Below are 22,540 nucleotides of genomic sequence, written 5' to 3'. Positions count from 1 at the left end.
ATAAACCATTTCCAAATCATACTTCTCTGTCCCTTGTCCATGTAGCTGCAGGCTAAAAAAATTATACTAATAAGCAATTAGGGGCCTTTTCAAGTGCTGCAAGTGTCCATGCCCTCCAGAGCTAGCCCTTTTCTTTCTGTAAGGCACCATCTTGCCTTCATCACCATGTCCGCTCTCTGAAACCCTAGGCCAGCGCACATCACTGCCAGCCTCTGGCATGAGCAGTATTGCACGAGCGCCATTTATGGGTGCAAAACCGGAGAACCGGAAACTGAGAAAAAGCAGCACCAAGAGAAGGTGCAGGATTTCAGAAAGTAAACTCCGGGACGTAGGTAAGACAATGGGATATCTTAAAGAAACAAAGAGGCACTGCGAACAGCTAGCCTGTAATACAATACCGACTTGTCTGCTGTCAGACAAGCCCTTTAATTCACCTCATGGCCCCTGGGCATCCCACTACCATTTCCAAGACCGGCATTAAGATCACCCACTTTCAGGCAAACACAAGCAAAGGATAACGCTACTACAGCCAGGATAGACAAGGCCAGCGTTCACGAAGGCTTCAGCATAAATCAGATTTTGCCGGCGTTGCATTCGGTGATCACGTATACTACAGACATAACATATACCGTATGTCCAGCGTTCTGGTGTAGTAGCACTGGACATATGGACGTGGCTTTCACAGGCTCTCCGAGTACTCACCCTAACTTTGCATTACTTATGCTGTACGGAGCCGTAGTTCATGTCACACTTCAGAGCTGCATTCACCACAACTCAACAGGCTTCAGAGCTGAAATCTGCACAATTCTCCATAGGCCAGACGTTACCAGTCACTACAGAGTAATCCCATGTATGCAGAAACAGCTGACCGTTTCTATATGCGCCTCAATGTATTCTAAGGCTTTGAGGAAGCCAGATGGCACAACAGATGCGACCGAATCTGAAAATATGAAAACCAGAGCGAAACCTCACGTTACAGGCCATACGTTTTCTACATTTAGTTTTTGGAAACCGTAAGGAAGGGAAAAAAAATAAACTCAGATGCTGAACAAGTCCTCTATAGATTTTGCCGATCTGGAACCGCTGGACTTTACCTTTTGTAGTAAATTGCGTCCTTTATTAAGCCATATTCACAGCCCCCCTCCCCCACTAATTTTGCCAACAATGAAGGGGTATGAAGTCCATGCAGAACCAGACTGTGCTGTGTATTTTATAGCAAGATATTACCGTCATAGATTCCATGCTGAAAAGCAGTGGATTACGGTACATCCATTTGACCTCAATGGAGTAAAATATGCCGACTTAAGGCTACTTTCACACTAGCGTTCGATCGGATCCGTTCTGAACGGATCCGCTCATAATAATGCAGACGGAGGCTCCGTTCAGAACGGATCCGTCTGCATTATATTAGCAAAAAAAAGCTAAGTGTGAAAATAGCCTGGGACGGATCCGTCCAGACTTTCAATGTAAAGTCAATGGGGGACGGATCCGCTTGAAGATTGAGCCACATTGTGGCATCTTCAAACGGATCCGTCCCCATTGACTTACATTGAAAGTCTGGACGGATCCGCACGCCTCCGAACGGCCAGGCGGACACCCGAACGCTGCAAGCAGCGTTCAGCTGTCCGCCTGTCCGTGCGGAGGCGAGCGGAGCGGAGGCTGAACGCCGCCAGACTGATGCAGTCTGAGCGGATCCGCCTCCATTCAGACTGCATCAGGGCTGGACGGCTGCGTTCGGGTCCGCTCGTGAGCTCCTTCAAACGGAGCTCACGAACGGAAACCCGAACGCTAGTGTGAAAGTAGCCTAACCGAGCATCATGTTCAAAATCCTAATAAAAATCCTGACTGCACTTCTCTTGCAGATTTAGTATAGTGGCAGATGGACAGCCGCTACCACAGGTACCGCTATATGGTGCTTCTGTACGGCACGATGGGGAGATCTTCTAGTAGGGTAGAATATCCCCGTAACGGAGCACTGAGTGGAGTAGGTCACCATTATTTCTTATAAGGATCCATATGAATCCAGCAGGAAAAATATTCTATACCGCCATATTAGGCAAAATATTATATAATATGTCTATAGATTATATTATAATTATATGAAAAAAAATTAATGTCTCGAAATAGAGTATAGCACCACAGGCCTCTATGGGCGCCATAAAACGTGGAGATACTAATCACATATATGTATGCGCAGTCTTATTTTAAGATGAATTTGAATGTGGGTATAATAAAAAAAAATATTTAAAAAAGAAAATAAAACACACCACACACACCAATCAGACTTTCCAAAAGATCAAGCAACAAGAGAAGAGCGGTGGCCAGCTCACCTGAGGATGCCGAGGTTACCTGGATTAGCACGGCTTGACAATTCAAAAAACATGAGCACACGCTGAGCTTGGAGAATAAAGGTCACGACAGGAACATATTGCTCATTAGAAACACATCAATATTCAATGTGCAAAAAATTAATAAAAACCTGAAAAATTAACCACCAGTCTCTATGCCAGTGCCACACTGAAATCAGTCCCAGCGTCCGTCATTCTCATAGATTTAGGCTACTTTCACACTAGCGTATTCACTGGATCCGGCAGGGTTCAGCAAAAACACTTCCGTTACTAATACAACCGTCTGCATCCGATCAGAACAGATCCGGTTGTATCATCTTTAACATGGCCAAGACGGATCCGTCATTACCCACAGTGCAAGGCAACGGAGGAAGGATCAGTTTTCTATTGTGGCAGAGAAAATGGATCAGTCCCCATTGAATTGCATTGTGGGTCATGACGGATCTGTCTTGCTCCACATCCCAGGACGGAAAGCAAACTGTATGAGAACGGAATGCATTTTGGAGCAATCCATTCTGTTCAGTTACATTTTGTGCCCATTGACAATGATTGGGGACAAAACTGAAGCGTTTGTTTTCGATATTGAGAACCCATGACAGATCTTAAATACTGGAAAATATTAACGCTAGTGTAAGGCCCCTTTCACACGGGCGAGTTTTCCGCGCAGATGCGATGCGCGAGTTGAACGCATTGCACCCACACTGAATCCAAACCCATTTATTTCTATGGGGCTCTTTACATGAGCTGTGATTTTCACGCATCACTTATGCGTTGCATTTGTGCGTTTTTCACGTAACACAGGCACCAATAAAAATCAATGGGGTTGTGTGAAAATCACAAGCATCCGCAAGCAAGTGCAGATGCGGTGCGATTTTCACGCACAGTTGCTAGGAGACGATCGGGATGGAGACCCGACCATTATTATTTTCCCTTATAACATGGTTATAAGGGAAAATAATAGCATTCTGAATACAGAATGCATAGTACAATAGCGCTGGAGGGGTTAAAAAAAAAAAAAATTTAACTCCCCTTAATCGCGCAGCACAGGTTCTCTTCTGTGCTGTGTGCAGGAACAGGACCTGTGGTGATGTCACTCCGGTCATCACATGATCCATCACCATGGTAAGAGATCATGTGATGACCGGAGTGACATCACCACAGGTCCTGTTCCTCCACACAGCTAAGATGAAGACAGAAGGAGATGCTGGCTTCGCGATCAAGTGGACTAAGGAGAGTTAAATTATTTTTTATTAACCCCTCCAGCGCTATTTTACTATGCATTCTGTATACAGAATGCTATTATTTTCCCTTATAACCATGTTATAAGGGAAAATAATAATCTACAGAACACCGATCCAAAGCCCGAACTTCTGTGAAGAAGTTCGGGTTTGGGTACCAAACATGCGCGATTTTTCTCACGCGAGTGCAAAACGCATGACAATGTTTTGCACTTGCGCGGAAAAATCACGCGTGTTCCCTCAACGCACCCGCACATTTTCCCACAACGCCCGTGTAAAAGAGGCCTAAAAGTAGCCTTACATTTACACAATGCGGATTACACACGGTTTCAGTTGGGATTCTTGTGCAGGAAAAAATAAATTAAAAAAAAAAACAGAGTAAGGCCTCATGCACACGAACATTGTTTGTTTCCGTGTCTGTTCCGTTTTTCTGTGGATAGGATGCGGACCCATTCAATGGTTCCGCAAAAACGCGGACAGCACACCAAGCATCAGTATGTGTATTCCATTGCCCCGCTATAAAGAAAAGCGCATGTCCTATTTTTTTCTAGTTTGTGGACAAGGATAGGTATTATTATAATGGATCCGGGGAAAAAACTGACCAAAGTGAATGCGTTCAGTTCAGACAGATCTCATGTACAGTTTGTTTATTTCCTGTGCGGATACTGACCGCTGCTGTGCAGATTTTGATATCTTCAGCTTGTCAATTCTTTGTGTCTTTTTTTTTTTTATACGGATTTCACCCTTTTCAATGCAAAAGGTGAGATCTGCTGCAAAACCACATTAAATCTGCTAACAAAAACTGCAAGTAACACATGGGGTTGTTGGTACGAAAAAAACACAGAAATAAAAAATAAATAAAATACTAACTAATTTTCTGTTTTGAAACTCACACCTTTGTGCAGCTAGCCTTGGGCCCTATGCCCACAAGCATGTGATACCGTCCATGTTTCATCCGCAGAAAACACACAAACCCATTGAAGTCAAGGGGTCCGCAAAAAAAATAAAATAAATAAAAAGGGCTGACCAGTTCATACCACTAGCTGCATGTGCGTGTGCTGGGAACAGTAGATGGCTGTGGCTAGTAGTAAACATTAGTATGAATAATTCATGTTTACACGCAGGCCTTGAACATGGCCGCTGATGGTGAGTCCTGTCCATCAGCAGCCTCCATTCACTTTAACTGGGGACTGACAGGGGAACTAATGCATGCGCAGTCCATCCCTGGTGTGAATGGAGGCCGCTGATGGACGGAGCCCTCAACAAGCTGCCATGTTGGCACTGCAGGTGAGCGCAGCTACGTGTAAACATGAATTATTCATACTAAACCATCAGAGATCAGGGCCTGATCGTTTAATAATGCTCATTACTAGCTGCACGCATGTACTGTTAGTAGTAAGAACTAGCCAGCCCAGAATCCATGTACGGATCCCCAGAGGTGATGCGTGATGGCAAATGCACACGTTGCTGCTCCTGCCTGTGCCCCCTCCGCTCAGAGCTCTGCACAGACATTGGTACAGGATACCCCACTGTGCCAGGGTTTAGTGGAGTATGGCACAGACAGGCAGGCGCACTGCACATACATTGGTGCAGGATACCCTGCCGTACCAGGCTTTAATGGAGCATGGCGAGGACAGGCAGGAGCACTGCACAGCACAGCACACCACTGCTCCCCTCTGTCCTGGCACCTGTGTAATAAAGCCACCGAGGACGTGACCTCCCCACATACATTCATTATCTGAGCGATAGAGTCATACAGGGCACTGTAACAGATTGAACATTATCCTGCTCCCCACCACAGATGGTGACAGATGCTTGGCGACAGGTTGCCATCCATCTGTAAATGAAGAGCTGAATACATAGGATTGCAATAAAACCCAATTGTCATCAGTAAGCAGCGCTGCACCCATGCCCGCTGTCTATGGGCACTCCTGGAACATTTCTTGGATCTCTTTATACATTTTTGTGGTCTGTGTATGAAACAGCGGCCAAAAGTCATCACTATTATCACATTAAGCAAATGCACTGGCACTGTGTGGAATGAGGCAGGCAGAGTTCAAATGCCAAGCGCCCGTTTGTACAATCATGACCGAGGTGTGACAAGTGAACACAGGGCACCGTGACACAAAATACCTTAAAGGGGGTTGTGTCACCTCAGCAAACAGCATTTATCACGTAGAGAAAGTTCATACAAGGCACTTACTAATGTACTGTGATTGTCCATATCGCCTCCTTCACTGGCTGGATTCATTTTTCCATCGCATTATACACTGCTCAGATCCAGAGGTTACGACCACCCTACAATCCAGGAACGGAGGTCGTGCTTGCACACTATATGAAAAAGCATCAGCCTCTCTGGTGGCTGGGACCATGGGAGCGCATGTAGGCTGACGCTTTTTCGTATGGAGGCAATAGGGACAATCACAATACATTAGTAAGTGCCTTGTATTAATTTTCTCTACATGATAAATGCCACTTGCTGAAAACGAGACAACTATGCTCAGGACACTGTTCATGTGTGCTGTGATGTCAGAGTAGTGGGATAATGCACACAGTGATGTCACAGGATTGGGATAATGCACACAGTGATGTCACAGTAGAGGGGTAAGGTGCACAGTTAGGTCACGGTCCGGTGACAATGCACACCCTTACAGAACCACAATACATGGATAATGCACACAGTGATGTCACAGGATTAGGATAATGCACACAGTGAGGTCACAGTAGAGGGGTAAGGTGCGCAGCGAAGTTACAACACATAGATCAGGCATCCTCAAACTGCGGCCCTCCAGCTGTTGTAAAACTACAACTCCCACAATGCTCTGCTGTAGGCTGATACCTGTATGCTGTTCGGGCATGCTGGGAGTTGTAGTTTTGCAACAGCTGGAGGGCTGCAGTTTGAGGATGCCTGACATGGGGGATATTTATTAAAACGTGTTTAAAGAGAAACTGGCTTAGTTCCCAAAAGACAACCAGATTCCAAGTTTAATTTTCCAAAGTAGCTGTGAAAAAACATGGAATATAAGCCATGTATGAAGCGATTCCCACCGCCTCCATAGCCCTGGTGCCATACTGGTCAGCTCATGGAGACCATGGTTTTCTCCAGTAAAGCACATGATGTGTGCAGCTGACAGACCCCTGCAGTACCACGCAGGAAGGGTGACACAGCAGCGCCTCCGCCATTACCCGGTGACAAACTCCTGCACACTACCCCAGCAGTGAAGCAGAACGCGCTCACACTTCACGGCCTGAGCTGCATGAAGAAGAGTCTAAAAATACATAAAACATTCATTGACTGAAAGCCCGGGGGGGGGGGGAACTGGAGGCATTTTACATTTCTTGAGAAAGCCATAAGGAGCAGAAGACTCAGCTGTCTACACACTCGCAATTAACCCTTCAACGTTCCAGTCATCACTGCCGCACCACAAGATATCCATTTCAAAAGGGACCCAGTCAGGAAAGACTCCTTTACGCTAAATGGGGGTTTGATATTTAGCATTTACATGTCAGCCACCCACAGAACACGTTAGTTTTATCTATTATAGCACCACTTATTCCATGGCGCTGTACACACACAGTACAGTAAGCAAGATAACGTACACTGGTACCGAAGAAAAGAGGACCCTGCCCACGAGGGCTTACAATCTACAAGGGATGATGGAAGCAGACAGTAGGTGCTTATATGGCGGCATAGGGGCGGTAGGGTTATTGTAGGATGTCGGCTTGTCTGAAGAGGTGACCTTTCCATGGTAGATAAGAGTCTTATATGTTGGGGAATAGATTTCCAGAGTATGGGGGATGCATGGGAGAAATCATGGAGGCGATTGTGGGAAGAGGAGAGGACGGCAGTAGAGAAGGAGGTCCTGTGAGGATCGGAGTTGGCATGTAGGAAGGTATCAGGAGATCAGGTCACGGATGTATGGAGGGGACAGGTTGTGGATAGCCTTGTATGTCAGTGTCTTGTACTGGATTCTCCAGGGAATGGGGAATCTGGGAAGAGAGAGGAGACCGGAATAATGGGGAAAAGGTGGAGAGCCCAGCTAATCCACCACTTGGATTGGAGGGATGTGAGTGCTAGATGGGGAGGCTAGTCTAGGCGGGAGAGGATACATGGACAGGGGGCCACCAGAGCAGCTGGCACTTTTGGCTCTTAGAGCTGCCCACTCCTACTCTAGGACATCCCCATAGGGCATATGGACATGGTTTGCGGTCGCGAGTCCTCCCCTTTAACTACATCTATACAGTACATCAATAACAGAACTAGTGGGTACTACCGTGACTGGGGAACAGCCCTTACAGGGCTCAGGCTCCCAGCATCTGCCAATCCTCTCCATGAAGGGTCTGCACAGCTCGTCCAAGTGCTGTGGCCTCTTCATACTACACCAAGCACAGCGCCGTACATTGCACAGTGGCTGTGCCTGGAATTGCAGCTCAGTCCCACAACAAGTTATGTTTTAGATTATTAGCTTTGTTTTTAGCAATTCACAAACTTCAGAAGCGCTGGGACCCTTCCATTTTCAGGACTGATGAATGTAAACTTAAATGGATAGGATTATCTAGCCGTATGCCAATACACCTTATGATGGAAAAACCTTAGAGGTTTTCTGGGAGTAGAATACCGATTACCTCTCCTCAGGTTCGGTTAGGGCATCCCTGCCGATCAGCCATTCAAGTGAAGGGGCCTGGGCTGCAATACCAAGCACAGCCACTATACAACGCACGGCGCTGTGCTTGGTATACTGTCAGAAGGCCACAGCACTCACCAATGCACTACGTCCTCCCCAAACAGAACCCCCACCGATCAGATATTGAGGATAGGTAATCCATATTCTACTCAGAATAAGTCATCAATATTGTACTCCCGGAAAACACTTTCACAGCAGAATAAATAACAGTGAGAACTGTTTGAGGAAGTGAATGTAGCACAAATTACAGAAAAAAAGTTAATTTCTATTTCGTAAGACAGATCACTGCAGCTTTAACATCCTGTATATTAAAGTACTAGTGTACTATAGAGTTTAGGTCTAGGGAACAATTGGCGCCTATGGACAGGAGCTCCACCGGTCACAAGTATAATGCCAGGCAGAAGCTCAATGTGGTAAACAGCCCAGTTGCGCCCCTTTCCAGTGGACACAAGGCTTTCCCAGTTGGATTTCGATGCATTTTCCCCACCACGCAGCGTGACGTAGGCGTTCAGGCTTTGCTCTCAGAGCCCTTTTTCCCCAGCAGTAATGCGCAGAGCTCTCTGTCCTGGCAGCATTCCACAGATTAATGCCCAGTAACCGTATTAAAGGGCCAAACCGATGAGCTCAGCACAATTATACTTCACTGAGGTCTATACAAACAACATTAATCCCGAAATCAGATTGGTAACCTAGCGCTCTCACTGACTTTCTTTGTATTGGGACTTTGATTCCTTGTGTCCGCTCAGACTGAGGTCAGGAAGAAAAGCCGTCATCACCTTAATGGAGCCTGACAGGCCGCCCGCTGCATGACTGTGCTATGTGAAGCAGAAGTACTGCCGAGCTCTTGCCGCAGCACCGGGGTCCTAGAGGTCACCGCAGATTAGAGGGGGTTACCCTCATGATATGCCAAATATATGTGCGATATACCAGTAGACGACCTCCCACACCGAAATGATGTCAGGGCCGGGAAACTACCTTAGCAAACAGGGGACCTTATGGTAGAGTTGCACCAAAATCTGAAGGCCCCTTTACATGGGCACTACAACCAGGGCAATTATCGGGAGGGAACGTTCCCAGGAAACCTCATTCCTGATAAGTGCCCTGTGAAAAGATGCCATCAATCCCCTGGAGAATGAGCAAACGCGCCCTAAACCAACGTTGCTGGGGAGAAAATCTGATGCCCAGAAACAATGATTCTCTTTGAGGGACACCATGTTGTCCACGTTCTGTGCAGAATAATTTCATTATATTGGATCAGTCTGACACAAGGAAATATGGTCAAGTGCCGAACACATTTCCTGGACCAACCAAGGTTCAGGTGACCTGAACTCACAGCATCATAATGATCTATGATGCTGAGAGATCCAGGCTGACCGCAGGTCTAGCGTATATGAAGGGGTTTACCAGTGTTCTAAAGCTAGGACATGCAATCACTGTGATCAGGGGGGTGGGGGGGTCTAACCTCTAGGACCCCTACTGATGCTGAGAATGAACGGGATGTAGCACTGGTGGGCACCTCCTCTTTTTCGCTGTACAGCGGGTACTGAAGACGCTCTGCGCAGGGAACTGTCCATGAAAGTGAATCGGGCCAGGATAACCTAGTGATACTCCATCACTTTATAAGATGGGAGTACCCATTTACCACTCTGGCTATACAGGGGATATAGAAACCATCGACCAATAAAGATATACCAGTAATAGGCAGGGAACTTAAAAAAATAAGGGGGGGGGGGGGGGGGAGCCATTATTAGAAAGCCAAAGTCTGCACACATTGTAATGGATTAAAGTCACATCACCCTAAATTATTTGGCCACCGTCACGTATGCAGACACCCAACACCCCACGTACTGGAATATAATGGAAACAATTTCTGTCCTTCGCAGTGTAGGCTCTAAATAGCACATACCAGACAATCCTAATGTGCACAGACCGCTGATGTGTCCATGTCCTTACACTCAAGCAGAACTTATATGGGGTCTCATAAAAGCCCTCTAGAGGACCTGTCCTGTATCTCCATTGAGAAGAACAGGAACCATGTAATGCTCAAAGGGTCACAGAGTTTTCAGAAAACTTTTGATAGATCATAGAGACATATTGACAGCTTTGATAGGTGGGGATCCAAGCGCTGAGAAACCAACTGATCGCAAGAGCGAGGAGAGAGAAGCCCTCACATATCGCACCCTCCTCATAGCAGGAAACAAGCTCAATAGAAGTCTATGGGCCAGTCTTCATTCAATCTCACTCCTTGTTCTAGCGAGCCGGGCATCGGACCCCCACCAATCTGATATTGATGACCTATTCTGAGGATAGGTCATCAATATTAAAAGCCTGGAGAACCCCTTTAAATTTCCACCATAGCGGTGGCACTGCAGGGAAATTGAACACTTACTGCTAGGTGTCATCACAGATTACAGGTGGTTGCTGGGATCCCCACAGAGGGACAACCTGTGGTCAGCTTATTGTTAAAAGACCCTTCAAAGTGGAGAACCCTATTAAGGGTCCATTCACACATCCGTATGCGTTCTGCGGATCCGCAAAACATGGACACCGGCAATGTGCATTCCGCATTTTGCTGACCGCACATCGCCGGCACTCTCATAGAAAATGCCTTTTTTTGTGTCTGCAATTGCGGACAAGAATAGGACATGTTCTATTTTTTTGCGGAACCGAAGTGCGGATCGAGAAGTGCAGATAGCACATTCCGGCCCCATTGAAAATGAATGGATCCGCACTTGTTCCGCAAAATTGCAGAATGGATGCGGACCTATTTTGCGGACGTGTGAATGGACCCTAAGAGTGACTCATTGGCTGTTAACCAGTCTGACATGCTGCTTATTTGTTTTCGATGACTCAAAGGCAATATTTGCAAATGGATTCCATATTCTAAGCCGAGGACCTCAGATAAGGAGGTGCTTCCAGGTGACGCAGCAGGATCACAATGTGATATTCAGAGGATGAGACAGGTATGATGAGAAGTCCTCCATATAATCATGACAACTTTTGAACAGGCAAGTCAGCCGTGAAGTATGACTCTTCCCTCGACGCCGCAGGTTACAATCTAGAGCCGTTTACCTGGAAAAGAGCCGACTAAGCGTCAGCCCCACCTCAAGATGTTACGCGAGGTGAAGCTCTGAATAGCAGTTTCATGTACCCCTTCCAGCACCCTCTAAGGCTCCCTCCACACGGGTGCAGCTGTCCTGCAGAAATTCTGCATTTACGTGCTCCAAACCCTGCATGTGTTACTTGTGGTTTTTGGTGCGGGATTGATAGGGTGTTGCCCCCGATCTCCGCTTTGAAAAGGGTGAAATCCATAAAGCAAGTCAATTTCATACACGCTCTGGTGCTTCCGTGGTGTTTCTGTCCGTGCCTCTGCGCAGCAAAAAAATAGAACATGTTCTATTTTTTTGCGGTGCGGACAGATCACAGAAACATTCAAGTTGAATGGGCCTCGATCAGGCCCGGCTGCCGCACGGAGGTTGCCCATGTATTGGGGACTGCAAATGGCGGTCCCCAATGCACGAAATGGGTACGTGCATGAGGCTTAATTCGCTATACGAATTTTGCCTACGGGGAACCCATACATTTTAATGCAGTACAGAGGCAAAATTAAAATAAAATTTTTTGATCGAATCAACTTTGGATCTATGATCTGAAGCGCGAATCGCTTAAGACTACCTGTCACCATTAAAAAGCAGTGCAGGCAGCATGTTATAGAGCAGATCGGTAGTTTTATAAGGAAACGTCCAGCACAACTGTAATTTATTCATTTAAGTCTCTGATCATTCTGCAGTGGGCGGTCCTATGCGTCATCAGCTACCTGTATGCAGAGTCATATAGAGAGGGCTGTCAATCACAGAGTAGGAACGCCCACGCGACTAGGTGTACGTTGCAATTTCACAGCAACAGGTTAGAAATGTATGGCATGATTAAAGGGCTGACCTGTTACATGTGCACTTGGCAGCTGAAGGCATCTGTGTTGGTCCCACGTTCATACGGTATGTGCCCGCATTGCTGAGAAAATTATGTTTTAATATAGGCAAATGAGCCTCTAGGAGCAATGGGGGCATTGCCGTTACACCTAGAGGCTCTGCTCTCTGCAGCTGCCGCGCACTATCCATTATGGCGTTTTCACTGCCTGGGGATGTCAATTAAAGTGCAGAGAGAGCAGAGCCTCTAGGTGTAAAGGGAACGCCCCCATTGCTCCTAGAGACTCATTTGCATAAATTAAAACATAATTTTCCTCAGCAATGCGGGCACATATGAACATGGGACCAACACAGATGCCTTCAGCTGCCAAGCGCACATGTAACAGGTCAGCCAGTGTCACAGGGACAGATCTGCTGCCAGATGCCCTTTAATTGATCAGAGTCCCTCAGAAGGAGGACCCCCCTTCCATTTCAACCATAGTCCCAAATAAGGGACGTGTATGAGGCAGTCCACACCGATTTGTACAGCTGCTGTGCCCGGTTTCAGTCCCTTGAATGGAACGAAGCTGACGTGAACTGTAATGTAGGAGAGCATGCCAGCCCCCTTGACCAGTGGGAGAGCCAAGAGTGGGACCCCCCAATCTAATATGGAGGCTAGCCTAAGGATGAGCCATCAATATTATAATCTGGGAAAATCCTGTTAACCACACAACCCCTTTTAAATGTTACAATGGGATCTAGACAAACTTTAAAATCATCAGTAAAGGGGGTGTCCAGGATTTTTTTTTTATTATTCCCACCCAGTGGGACCTGTGAAGAGCTACACTTACCTGCTCCCTGCCACCATGTCCACACTCCATGGCTACTGCACTGTCTTCACTGTTAACTTCCTGCACGGACAGGGTCATGTGCACCACTACAGACAATGACTGGCCTCAGAGGTAAAGTGTTTCCCAAGAGGCACGCTACTGCAGGAGTCACTGCTGAGGCCAGTCACTGGCTGCAGCGCACATATGATCCTGTCCCTGAAGGAAGTTTGTAGGCATTGGGCAGGAGTCTGGTGAAGACCACATGGGAACCACGGAGGAACTGTGAGCAGGTAAGCATAGCTCTCTTCACAAGTCACGCAGGGTAGGGTAATCTAAAAAAATAAAAAATAAAACCCTGGACAACCCCTTTAAAATGTTACCAGAAATTCCAGTTAAACAGGATGACAAGAAGAGTGAGAAAAGATGGGGCCACTGCCAAGAGGATCTTAAAGTAATGGACAAGTTATAATTGCAACAGGAAACAGCTAGGATAAAGAAATAAGTTACAGTACACTTCTGGGGCGAGCAAAACGGAGGGCGGTGAACTGTACGGAATAAAGCGGGTCCCACAGTGGGCAGCAGTGACATCACCCTACCGCTGTGGCCGGCACAAGCCACCAAATAGGTCAGTGCAATGACAAGAGGAGGCAGAAGAAGCATGGGAACGCTGCCGAATCTAGCAGACAAGATTACTGACATTTGTACCTGCATTTTACACTGATTTACGGTAATAATAATCTGGTTAACGTTCAGCGAGGAAAGGGTTACAAACAAAAAAGAAATAAAAAATGTATCAAATTGACTTCTCCCCATCACTGCTGGTCTCTACTTCCTGGTCCAGTCTCGACACACAGGAAGTGCCCGATCAGTGGCGGCTGAACGGGTATGTGGGTATTTCCTATGTTTTGAAACGTCTTCCGCCCAATCCTCCCAGTCCCTTACCTATAATACAAACTGTCCATTCATGCAGTAACAGGTCACCTAATGGATTCCTCGAGAAAACCATTTCACAGTGGGCAGAGGGTCACAAGTGTCGTGAGTGCAATTCGTGACTTTTTGGCTTTTTCTGACGGCCCGATTAGAACTGGTGCACATCACAACTCCGGGCCGGAGTAGGTTTCTGTTCTGGAGGACGGACAGCGACAAATTTAATTTAAAATGTGGGTTTGTTTTTTTTAACCAAAACTGGCGCGTGAAACGCCATTCTTAGTAAATGACCCCCACTATAGTGATTATGCCAGGAAAGCACCCAACATGTCCGTAGGGATCCATTAGTCCGGCGGACACCAAGAGTTGATCCGTATTCTACAAAAAACAAAAAGAGATAGAAGAGTAATAGATGATGCTATTTCGGCCCGCTGAGTACCACTGACGCATGCGCAGTGAAAATCTAAAAGAGGATGACCACTGTGCCGTTGCAGGCCCTGTCAATCTCACTGGAAGGGGGAGGGGCATCAGGGAGAGTCGGAGGTGAAGCGGTGCTCTGAGAGGCTAGGACAGCCCCACGGTGCTCCAAGCAACTCATTTACATATAAGGGCTCGTTTTAGTCACCAGGATCAACCCCATTAGGGATTATAACCTGTTGAATAGGGTTAACCTGTCCTTCCAGCACAGAACTACAAGATGATCTGGTCTCTCACAAGATGCCCGAGTAATGACCGCCATGATAATTCTCCACCATGCAGGTAAGTTTAATCAACTTTAAGCTACATGCACACAACCGCGCCGTGCAATTTGAGGAACAGAACGGGCCACACATTATAGAAATGCCTATTCTTGTCCGCAAAACAGACAAGAATAGGACGCGTTCCATTTTTTTCAGGGGGCCACGAAACGAAGCAAAGGATGCGGACAGCACACGGAGTCCCATTGAAGTAAACGGATCCGCATCGGATGCGGACCAAAACAACGGTCGTGTGCATGAGGCCTTGCTATGACATAATGACCTAGGATCCAATAATACATGAGGCCCCTTGAATGGCAGATTCCGCCAGAGCTGATCCGTCCACCTCCCTGTGAATCTCCACTGATTGCTATGTAACGCGCTGCCCTCACACTGCTCAGCTTCAGCACCTGCCGACCATGTGAATAGCCTGTGGCCCGTGTCCCCCATTGGTTTCATCAGTGCCCAGTGACCCCCCAGAAAGTCCAGTCCTCAGATGGTGCATAGGTAGAGGGGCAACCTGCACCAAATGTATCAACAGTGTATGGCCTCTTTCACACTGGCTATTGATTTCCATCGCGCTGCTCCGTTATAGGAGTATGAAAATGACGCATGCTCAATGCAAAACTGACTTCAAAAAGTCCCATCATCTATAGTGGATATATATAGCGGTAGAAAATGCTGAAAGAATAGCGAGTGCAAAGTGGGCCCTAAAGGGAACCTGTCAACATAAAATGCAGTGCAGGCAGCAGGTTCTAGAGCAGGAGGAGCGGAGCAGACCGAGGTATAGTTTATGGTGAAAGATTCAGTAAGGCCTCATGTACACAAACGTATTTGCATTCCGTGTCCGTTCCTTTTTTTTTTTTTTTATATATTTTTTTTTTATATATAAATATAAATTTTTATAAATAAATATAGAAGTTACTCCGTGTGCATTCGGTTTCCGTATTTCCATTCCGCAAAGAAATAAAATAAATAGAACAGGTCCTATTATTGTCTACATTACGGACAAGGATTAGTACTGTTCTATTACGGGCCAGCTGTTCCGTATTTTTTGTGGATCCGTTTTTTGCGGTCACGTGCATGAGGCCCAAAACTTGTATTTCATTCATTTAACCCTCTGCTCTTTTTACAAATAAGAGTCATCTGGGCAAATATGCAAATCTAAGCATAGAGGGACGGCCATCAATCACTAAGCAGGACCGCCCACATGACTCCTAAGCATGAGAAGCAGCCGATGTTTAAAGGGATCTGTCCCCGTGGTCTTGGACCATCGTCAGCTGTAATACACGCATAGTGCTGCAGACACGGAGTCCTGATCGCCATTTTTTTTTTTTACTTTCCTACTGCACAGTAATTCTACTTAACAGGGGGAGCAGCCAATGGCAGGCGGGGACGAGCTTTCCTAGCGTTACCCGCGATGCGGAGAAGGCTCGTCCCCGTCACTGCCGGCCACTGTCTGCTCCCCCTTGACATCGGATGTTTCCAACCAGGCACAGTAGTAGCTGGTTCAGGGACCAGGAGAGGCGCACGGAGCCAGGTAAGTAGAATGAGTGTGAGGGACATTTTTTAGTCTTGGATAACCCCTTTAAAGCTACGCTGAAATACACAGACCAGTCCACTGCACCAACATAACAGGGAGGACTCCTGGACGCATGCACAGTAGTACCAGAACGTATCAGTGCAGCTTTAAACGCTGACAGCAGGAGGAACGAGGAAGGGGCAGCAATCTGGACGACTTACCTCCAGTGCTACTCATAACAGGCCAAGATCGTGGTGACAGATTGACCCTTCAAGGCCTCATGCACACAAACGTTGTTTGGGTCCGCATCTGATCACACACAGGGGTCATATATGTGCTGTCTAAATGATAGAGCTCGTCTTAGTCTTTTCTGAACAGTCAGCACGCGCGCGGCCGGGACCCATATCTAGCAGACCGTAAAACACGCCCGACTGTGTGCATGAGGCCTAAATACATGACAAGTTTTCCCACAGACTTGTATCTCAATCTGCTCAGCTCCGCCGGCTCTGGAGCAAAAATACGGACCTCTAAAGCAAACATAATACCGACACACTGACTGAGGCATCACCATAGTGGAATGAGAAGCATCTGTGGTGCGGTAATAACTGGCACCACCGACCAGTGACTGAGCGACAATATGGAGGAATTTGTACTTGTCAAAGTCTGGATGAAACAAAAGCACTGTATAATAAGTGTGCACGGAATCACCTCCGATGAGGAGAACGTGGTCTTACTGTCTCCACCAGTGTCTCACACGGCACCAACCAGGAAGGCTCCGAAACCTAGTGCTCAGGACAAATACACACATTCAGCAGCACCGAAATTATGAACACCGCCTCAACATATCCCGCAACTGGGCGCTCGGAGGCCTCCTCCGCATATTCCTGTCCGTTTGACGACCGTGAAAAAAATAAGTCTGTGTCATCCATGAAGATGTCCGTGTGTCCTCCATGTTCCATGGACACTGAGCAGCTGAAGACCAGTTTCTAGACCATCTTCTACCAGTGGTCCGGGAAAAGCCACTGACAAAACACAGATGCCACCCGTGTTGGGTCAGTGATTTTTCACAGATCCAGAGACTTTAAAGGGGTATTCCGCTTGTTTGACGTTAACCCCTATAAGATCAGGTCCTACCGATGGGACCCCCACCAATCACAAGAACGGGGGCCCCGTACCTCCAGCAGGCCCCTTGCCACTCCCCTAAAATGACCGGAGCAGCCAGTCGCTCCATTCATTTCTACGGGCATTCCCCCGTGCGCCTCCGATTTTATCTTCACCTTTGTTTTCTAGCGGAGCATCCAGGGAAAGAGGGGACATCTTGACGGCACGTGTAGAGCCTACGGGTCCCACCAAGACACAACTTCTCCGGTACACGGACCGATGCCCAGATCATCTGTGGTTTGTAGAGCCAAACTTAGAAGACCCGAGGAAACCCCCTAAGTAGTCACCAGAGCCAAAAACTAAGTCAGCGGAGGGCATGAGCCACGAAGGGTGGAAACGGTTAATATTAAAAACAAATGACAGATATTCACAGCAGTCACTGTACACGCCAGCCACACGTGTAACACGCGGCCAATCCTACACGGAGCGTCACACAACCGAAGACTTATTTGGGCTGCTTCTAAAGTGTCACTTAATGAGGCCTAAAACCAACTAGATAATAGTACAGTCCTGGGGGACACGTGTGACAACCAGCACAGACAGGAGAAAAGTGACACAGAGAGCAACAGGTGACAAATCTAAGCAGTCAGCCCCAAACTGGTCACAGGAACATAAATGTCATATATACTACAGCCCCCCAGCACATATATACTAGAGACCACACACTAGACAGCCCCCCAGCGCGCACACACCCACGCACTAGACAGCCCCCCAGCGCGCACACATACTACAGACCACACACTAGACAGCCCCCCAGCGCGCACACATACTACAGACCACACACTAGACAGCCCCCCAGCGCGCACACATACTACAGACCACACACTAGACAGCCCCCCAGCACACACACACACACACACACACTACACAGCCCCCCAGCGCACACACACACACACTAGACAGCCCCCCAGCGCACACACACACACACTAGACAGCCCCCCAGCGCACACACACACACACTAGACAGCCCCCCAGCGCACACACACACACACTAGACAGCCCCCCAGCGCACACACACACACACACTAGACAGCCCCCCAGCGCACACACACACACACTAGACAGCCCCCCAGCGCACACACACACTAGACAGCCCCCCAGCACACACACACACACACACACTAGACAGCCCCCCAGCGCGCACACACACACACACTAGACAGCCCCCCAGTGCACACACACACACACTAGACAGCCCCCCAGCGCACACACACACTAGACAGCCCCCCAGCGCACACACACACTAGACAGCCCCCCAGCGCACACACACACTAGACAGCCCCCCAGCGCACACACACACTAGACAGCCCCCCAGCGCACACACACACACACTAGACAGCCCCCCAGCGCGCACACACACACACACTAGACAGCCCCCCAGCGCGCACACACACACTAGACAGCCCCCCAGCGCGCACACACACACTAGACAGCCCCCCAGCGCGCACACACACACTAGACAGCCCCCCAGCGCGCACACACACACACTAGACAGCCCCCCAGCGCGCACACACACACACACACTAGACAGCCCCCCAGCGCGCACACACACACACACTAGACAGCCCCCCAGCGCGCACACACACACACACTAGACAGCCCCCCAGCGCGCACACACACACACTAGACAGCCCCCCAGCGCACACACACACACTAGACAGCCCCCCAGCGCGCACACACACACACTAGACAGCCCCCCAGCGCGCACACACACACTAGACAGCCCCCCAGCGCACACACACACACTAGACAGCCCCCCATGCGCGCACACACACACACTAGACAGCCCCCCAGCACACACACACATTAGACAGCCCCCCAGCACACACACACATTAGACAGCCCCCCAGCACACACACACTAGACAGCCCCCCAGCACACACACACTAGACAGCCCCCCAGCACACACACACACACACACACACTAGACAGCCCCCAGCACACACACATTAGACAGCCCCCCAGCACACACACACACACTAGACAGCCCCCCCCAGCGCACCACACACACACACACACACTAGACAGCCCCCAGCACACACACATATTAGACAGCCCCCCCAGCACACACACACACACACAACACACAACACACACTAGACAGCCCCCCCAGCACACACACACACACACACTAGACAGCCCCCCAGCACACACACACACACACACACTAGACAGCCCCCCCAGCGCGCACACACACACTAGACAGCCCCCCAGCGCGCACACACACACTAGACAGCCCCCCAGCGCGCACACACACACACACACACACACTAGACAGCCCCCCAGCGCGCACACACACACACACACACACTAGACAGCCCCCCAGCGCGCACACACACACACACACACACTAGACAGCCCCCCAGCGCGCACACACACACACACACACACTAGACAGCCCCCCAGCGCGCACACACACACACTAGACAGCCCCCCAGCGCGCACACACACACACTAGACAGCCCCCCAGCGCACACACACACACACACTAGACAGCCCCCCAGCGCACACACACACACACTAGACAGCCCCCCAGCGCGCACACACACACACTAACTAGACAGCTCCCCAGCGCGCACACACACACACTAACTAGACAGCCCCCCAGCGCGCACACACACACACTAGACAGCCCCCCAGCGCGCACACACACACACTAGACAGCCCCCCAGCACACACACACATTAGACAGCCCCCCAGCACACACACACATTAGACAGCCCCCCAGCACACACACACACATTAGACAGCCCCCCAGCACACACACACATAGACAGCCCCCCAGCACACACACACACATTAGACAGCCCCCCAGCGCGCACACACACACTAGACAGCCCCCCAGCGCGCACACACACACACACTAGACAGCCCCCCAGCGCGCACACACACACACACACACACACTAGACAGCCCCCCCAGCGCGCACACACACACACTAGACAGCCCCCCAGCGCGCACACACACACACTAGACAGCCCCCCAGCGCACACACACACACACACTAGACAGCCCCCCAGCGCACACACACACACACACACTAGACAGCCCCCCAGCGCGCACACACACACACTAACTAGACAGCCCCCCAGCGCGCACACACACACACTAACTAGACAGCCCCCCAGCGCGCACACACACACACTAACTAGACAGCCCCCCAGCGCGCACACACACACACTAGACAGCCCCCAGCGCGCACACACACACACTAGACAGCCCCCCAGCGCGCACACACACACACTAGACAGCCCCCCAGGCACACACACACACTAGACAGCCCCCCAGCACACACACACATTAGACAGCCCCCCAGCACACACACATTAGACAGCCCCCCAGCACACACACACACATTAGACAGCCCCCCAGCACACACACACACACATTAGACAGCCCCCCAGCACACACACACACATTAGACAGCCCCCCAGCACACACACACACATTAGACAGCCCCCCAGCACACACACACATTAGACAGCCCCCCAGCACACACACACTAGACAGCCCCCCAGCACACACACACTAGACAGCCCCCCAGCACACACACACACTAGACAGCCCCCAGCACACACACATTAGACAGCCCCCCAGCACACACACACACACACACACACTAGACAGCCCCCCCAGCACACACACACACACTAGACAGCCCCCAGCACACACACATTAGACAGCCCCCCCAGCACACACACACACGCACACACACACACTAGACAGCCCCCCAGCACACACACACATTAGACAGCCCCCCAGCACACACACACATTAGACAGCCCCCCAGCACACACACACATTAGACAGCCCCCCAGCACACACACACATTAGACAGCCCCCCAGCACACACACACTAGACAGCCCCCCAGCACACACACACTAGACAGCCCCCAGCACACACACACTAGACAGCCCCCCAGCACACACACACACACACACTAGACAGCCCCCAGCACACACACATTAGACAGCCCCCCAGCACACACACACACACTAGACAGCCCCCCCAGCACACACACACACACACACACTAGACAGCCCCCAGCACACACACATTAGACAGCCCCCCCAGCACACACACACACACACACACACACACACACACACTAGACAGCCCCCCCAGCACACACACACACTAGACAGCCCCCCAACACACACACACACATTAGACAGCCCCTGGGGGACAGCTCCCTCACACAGCAGCACACACACATATTAGACAGCCCCCAGCACACACACACACATTAGAGAGCCCCTGGGGGACAGCTCCCTCACACAGCAGCACACGACGTGTCTCACCATAACAAGGAGACGAGGAGGAGGCAGCATATCGGCACAAGCCGCTTCATCGTCTGTCCCGGGCGCCTGCTCGCATCCTCCCCGGCATGTCCGATACTTCCCAATCTCCCCACGCTCAGGCCGCCCCGTGAAGCCGGGGTCTTCTCCGCGATAAGAGGTGGCTCCGCCTCCCTTGACAAGCACCACGTGACCACACGTCCAACGCGGCCGTTACCCAGCCGGAGCCTCCACAGTCACAGCTAGCTGAGGTGGAAGTAGTCGCGTCACTAAGGTCAATGCAAGCAAATCAGAAGCAAGCCTGTGCGTCCTCCCCCACCCTCTGGAAATGTATTGGTTTGCTCCGGAGAGGGGGGGTGGAGACTTTAGACTTTCCCAACAACAGAGAGCTGTGTTCTGCTGGATGTGCCTCCGGCAGTGACAGGGTTACTCATCCATCTGTCACACAAGGTGAGAGGAGGCTCCAGGACTAAGCCACACGCAGGTTATGAGGGGGGGTGTCGTGCTCAGTGACAGCTCGTGGTAACCTCTGTGTGGCGCAGTCCTGTTCTACCTGCTGTGGAGACCGACCATTCCGGACTACACGAATCCTACCTGTACCTGAGCGATGAAGTGAGAGGAGGAGGCGCTGTCACTAACAGCCAATCAGATGCCGGTTCTCATTTTTCAAAATAAAAGCAGGAACCTGATTGGCAGTTCAGTATTCTCTTCTATACTGTGTATGGATTTCCCCAGTGTGGCCCCTCCAGGGCGCTGACGTCAACACATGCTCATGACGTCACACAGAGAACGTCACCATGAGCTTATTAACCACTTCAGCCCCGCTATCTGAAACCCCCTTCATGACCAGAGCACTTTTTACACTTCTGCACTACACTACTTTCACCG

At 49.6% G+C, this 22,540-nt stretch overlaps 1 protein-coding gene across 3 annotated transcripts in view; it reads right to left on the bottom strand.

Moving 5' to 3' along the window:
* SUCO (SUN domain containing ossification factor) overlaps positions 1-22,276 on the bottom strand; it is a 91,966-nt gene extending 69,690 nt beyond the window's left edge. For all 3 annotated transcript variants that reach the window (XM_044300557.1, XM_044300558.1, XM_044300559.1), the window contains exon 1: positions 21,656-22,276. In XM_044300557.1, coding sequence (XP_044156492.1) covers positions 21,656-21,705 — 50 coding nt within the window. In that variant the 5' untranslated portion in view covers positions 21,706-22,276. The remainder of the gene's footprint in view (positions 1-21,655) is intronic.
* Positions 22,277-22,540: the final 264 nt, after the last annotated feature.

The sequence above is a fragment of the Bufo gargarizans genome, chromosome 7, assembly GCF_014858855.1.
Source record: "Bufo gargarizans isolate SCDJY-AF-19 chromosome 7, ASM1485885v1, whole genome shotgun sequence".
Taxonomy (NCBI): Eukaryota; Metazoa; Chordata; class Amphibia; order Anura; family Bufonidae; genus Bufo; species Bufo gargarizans.
This window is presented reverse-complemented; position numbering and strand designations above follow the sequence as displayed.